This window comes from Alligator sinensis, unplaced genomic scaffold (assembly GCF_000455745.1).
Source record: "Alligator sinensis unplaced genomic scaffold, ASM45574v1 scaffold277_1, whole genome shotgun sequence".
NCBI lineage: Eukaryota > Metazoa > Chordata > Crocodylia > Alligatoridae > Alligator > Alligator sinensis.
In genome coordinates, this window is record NW_005841899.1 from 3152866 (window position 1) to 3157341 (window position 4476).

General features: G+C 42.2%; 1 protein-coding gene across 1 annotated transcript; it reads right to left on the reverse strand.

The window, feature by feature from the left end:
* Window positions 1-2731: 2731 nt before the first annotated feature.
* On the reverse strand, window positions 2732-3909 carry LOC102370861 (dnaJ homolog subfamily C member 28-like). The gene has a single exon (XM_006018404.1). It carries the CDS (start codon window positions 3863-3865, stop codon window positions 2732-2734), a length of 1134 nt encoding a protein of 377 aa, XP_006018466.1. The 5' UTR covers window positions 3866-3909.
* Between the last annotated feature and the right edge of the window lie 567 nt (window positions 3910-4476).

The following is a 4476-nucleotide window of genomic DNA, read 5'->3' on the forward strand; positions in this document are numbered from 1 at the left end:
TAGGCTGCAATATCCACCGTCTCTCACAGATGAAAGGATGTCATTGATATGTTGAGTATACATGGAACACTTCCCCACAAAATAATTTGCACTTTCCTATGGGGAATTTGAAGCATTTTCTTGAGCTTTGTTAGACCTCACAATATACCAGTAACTTACAGTACTTAATTAGTATGCCAGCTTTACAGATATTCTTTATTTACCTAAGATCAGATCCTCATAGGTACTGAGGTGCTTATAAGCTTCTTTAGGACCCAAAATCCACTATTTAGGTACTACTGAAATCCTCAGAACAGCTGTTTAAACCCGGTAGACATCTAATGTTCTATTTTCAGAAATATGAAGAGCTGTCTAAGAACAGATGCTGTCCAGTAGGTGGTAAGCTGCTCAGGGCTCTTGTTCAAGCTGAAGTCCTGAAGGCTGAGTAGTAGGGTTCTCAAAAAGGCATACATTTGCAACCACTATCTATTAATTTTGCAACCATTATCTATTTATCTCACTGGTGAACTCCAGAACAGGGGGCAGGCATGAAGCTATATGTCTTACCCCAGAATAGCTAGGTGTAGTAATGTGAGAGATACAAGTTTGAATCTTTACTGTTTTGCAGAGAATTAAACCTTAATCCCCATATACCTGGAGAGGGAATTCCCCTGCTGGAGATGTCCACTTTGTGTAAATTGGATTAAATAATCACTGGTTTCTAGACAGAGTGACTGTACAGAACAGTGCTCATGGCACTTACCTGGGATATGGGAGACTGAGATTTAAGTCTCTGCTCTACTAAATAGCTAATGACTTATTCAAAATGGAATAATGCATATAGGAGAGCTTTCAATTCCTCTACCCAATGATAGCCAATATCCTGGATGTTAGACCTCACCTGTGATACGAGTTTAGATCCCTGCCCTGTTGCTTTAGCATAGAGATTTGAACCTGGCAATCTCACAGGCAGTGTAAATGTTCTGTGCACTGGAAAAGTTGATATTCTGAGTGTTTGCATGGTTACTTTCTCTCTTTTTTTAGGTGTTCAACACTGAGGATCCCTAATGAATGGAGGAGCCTGCCTGACCAGAAAGACAGGTATCTGCCTCTGGACAATCAGAAACTTAGGTGCCTATGCTAAATCCCTGCCTTTGCATTTTACTTCTGGCTACTTTAGATTTCTGCTGAACTTATTTCTAAGGACCTGTTGCCCAGGTGTCCAGTTGTCTACATCTAGGCTAGGGACAGACATTCAAAAAGCCTGAGCCTGAATTGATTCAGTCTTTGCAGGTTAGTCTGAACTGGCTAGACTGAATCACTTTGTAACTGGACAGATCTCAAAAATGCAGGCATATGCCTGAAGTGGCACAGGCTAGAAGCCAGGGGGTGCTAGAGCAGCCCTCCCTTCCCTTCCACAGCATGGAGCTAATTTGGGAGGGGAGGGAGGGGGGTGGCCAGCCTCATCAGGATGCTCTAATTAGCCCAGAAGGGAATTGATAGCAGTTTTTATCACTGAATTAAGAAAACAACAGAGGGACATTACCAGTTACTTGTTGATTCAGCATGGACCATAGCCAGCATGTGGTCTGCTAGCTAATACACAAACACCACCTCAGCAAGGTGTGTGTGTGTGGGGGGGGGGAATTCCTGCTTAGCAGGGAGTGGTGAGAGGGAGGGACGGGGAGGAGCTGCAGCCAGGGAGCAGAGGGGAGGGGCCAGCCCTGCTGTGGAGCAGAGAGCCCTGCTCATGCCCAGATGCTGGGGGTGTCTGGTTTATCTTAAACCAGCAAGGAGTCTAGGACAGACATTGCATAAACCTGTTTGAGCCATATCAGTTAAGTCTGATACTACATTCAACCAGGTTTATCTCAAACTGGTTTATGTGCACTGAATATCTGTTCTGTTGCAGGTTTAAACCAGTTTCTGATCAGTTAAACTGGTTTATGTGTAATGTCTGTCCCTAGCCCTAGTGTCTGGGGAACTAACTCGGGGCTGAGGAGTTCTGTAGATGACAGGAGGTCCAGGAGTTAAGCTTTGCAACACTAAATGTTGCAATTCCTCACTATGTTTGAGAGCATAGCCCTGAATTACTTACTCGAGGCCAGAGGCAATGGCAAAAAAAAGAACAGAATTTGGGTGCCATGACTCATATCCTGCTGGAATTGCTGCCTCATGTTTCTACAGAGCTCTGCCTGCCTAGTTTATTTTTCGGTACATCTGCCTTTTTCTTTCTGCTTTCACTTACTATAAGTGTGCAGTAACTGTGTAAAGCCCTACTCTGAAGAATTCTGCTTAATAAATTGAATACATTTGGAGGAGTATGGCTTAGTACTTGTGCTTGCTGCAAGTCTAATGAAAAGAGATTAGGTCAAATTCATCCTTGGTGCAACTCCATTAAAGAGAATGGAGTTATGCCAGGGATGTATTTAGCGCAAAGTGTTTTTGTCTCAACGTTTCTCAAATCTACAAGGCCACTGCAGAAGAAAGAAAGAAAGAAAAGCTGGTTCAGAAGAAGTAGGACTAATGAATTAGAAAAAAAAAATGTTTATTTGTTCCTTAGCAGCTTTCACAAAGAACCCACTGATCATGTGAAGAAGTAGGCCAGATAATTAGATTCCTTAAATGTTTAAGCAGTAACAGGGCTGGTTTGATATTTTCAGTGAATCTGAAAAATTTCCACTATAATACTGCTAGCTGCACTGACAAAGTACATGCACTATATAGCCAAAATGGTGATGTTAGTTTTATCTTATTTTAACATAAGATTTATCCATTTAAAAAAAGTAGTCTTAGACCTAAACAATTTGACATTTTCCTGTTCATTTTCCTTTGGGTCTTTGTCAGAGGTCCTCATTTCTTCCATCAGAGTCCTGTAAGTCTTCTGGGCTCGTGCAATTTCTTTGTCTGCACTAAAATGCACCATTTGTCTGCTCAGAATGGGAACAATTAAATTGAAGTCATTAATTCTTTTGTTTAGTTTCTTGATATCTTCTATAAATTGTTCACAAATGTGATCCCATTGTTTCTGTCTGCACAGTGTCATTGGCTCTCCAAGTTTTTTTCTAGATGTCAGTATGCCCCTTCTTAGTCGCTCTATGGTTTCTCGTATTTCTTTCTGCAACAGGATCCATTCTGGTTGGTATCCATTATCGATTAGAATCCTGTTCAAGTTGTGAGTCATAGGATCAATATGCAGACAGTCTGAAAATTTCTGCAATGGTTTTCCTTTACCACTGAGATTATCAAAATCTCCTTTAGCCATGGATTCCTGGATGAGGTCTTCAACCAAGCGTTCAATTGCTTGGGTTATTTTTACTTTCTTACTCTGCCTTACATCTTTGGCTATCATAATGTCATTTGTAGTATACTGGCTCTCAAGTTTCTGCTTTCGATATTCCAGGACTTGGTCAGCAGCACGGTCTACTTGAAATTGCATATACTGTCTCTCTCGTTGACTTGGAGTTCCGAATCCAACACCTTCAAAACTTAAGTAATGTCGGTGTTGTGGTGTTTTGGACTTGAATTTGTCTTTCTCTTCCTCCTCATCTTCCCTTGATTTCAATTTCTTGGACAGATCAGTTAGCACAGTTCTATATGCTTCTTCTATTTGCATAAATGTTGCAGAATCAGCTGTGACAGAACCACTGTCTGGATGATACTGTTTGGCAAGATTTCGAAAGGGATTTCTTATATCATCAATGGAACATCCTTCCTGAAGTTTGAGAATTCTGTAAGAGTCCTTGATATTTTTAGGCTTGTAGCTAGACAGCATTCTGTAGTTGTCACTACAGGGAAATGTTCTCATTTTGGGGGGAATCATCAGTCGATGTGTCCAGACATGACATCCTACTTTTTTAATCAGTGTAACACCAACCCACTCCATGTTTCTTCAGATGCTGCTATATGCTGAACAACGGTCTGTACATAAACCATAGGCATGTAGCGCATGTCCCAGACTGGCCCTGGCCTGGCCGCATGTGGGTCAACTCAGTCCCCAAGGGGCCAGAGACAGCTGTATCCCTGTCATTGTAGGGAGCATGACCCCCTGTAGCTGCTGCCCGGGGAAGGGGCTGCTTCGCTGAGCTGGGGCCAGGCATGTATGGCAGGGTTGAGGCCATAACGCCCCCTTAGTAGGACTAATGAACATTTAGTGACTTTGCAATTCTACCTGTGCTCAGACTGGAACCGGGTGAATGTGTCTGAAATGATGCAATACTACACAATGGATCCATCCTTCATTTAAGGAATGTCTCTCATCCACAAGGCTGACAAAGAGTTTACAATCCTGGCAGCCTGAATAATACTGTTGAGTCCTTTCAGTCTGAGATTCTGAAAAGCAGCCATTGAACTGGTAAAGGGTAATTGACCAAGGACTTGTGTGATCCTCCCACTCGGAGAAAGAACAGATTGTCCCAGACAGATGGAAAACCTTACTTCAAAACAAGCAAAATATGGTAACCATGTGACTTGACTTATCGCTATGCATTTTAACCC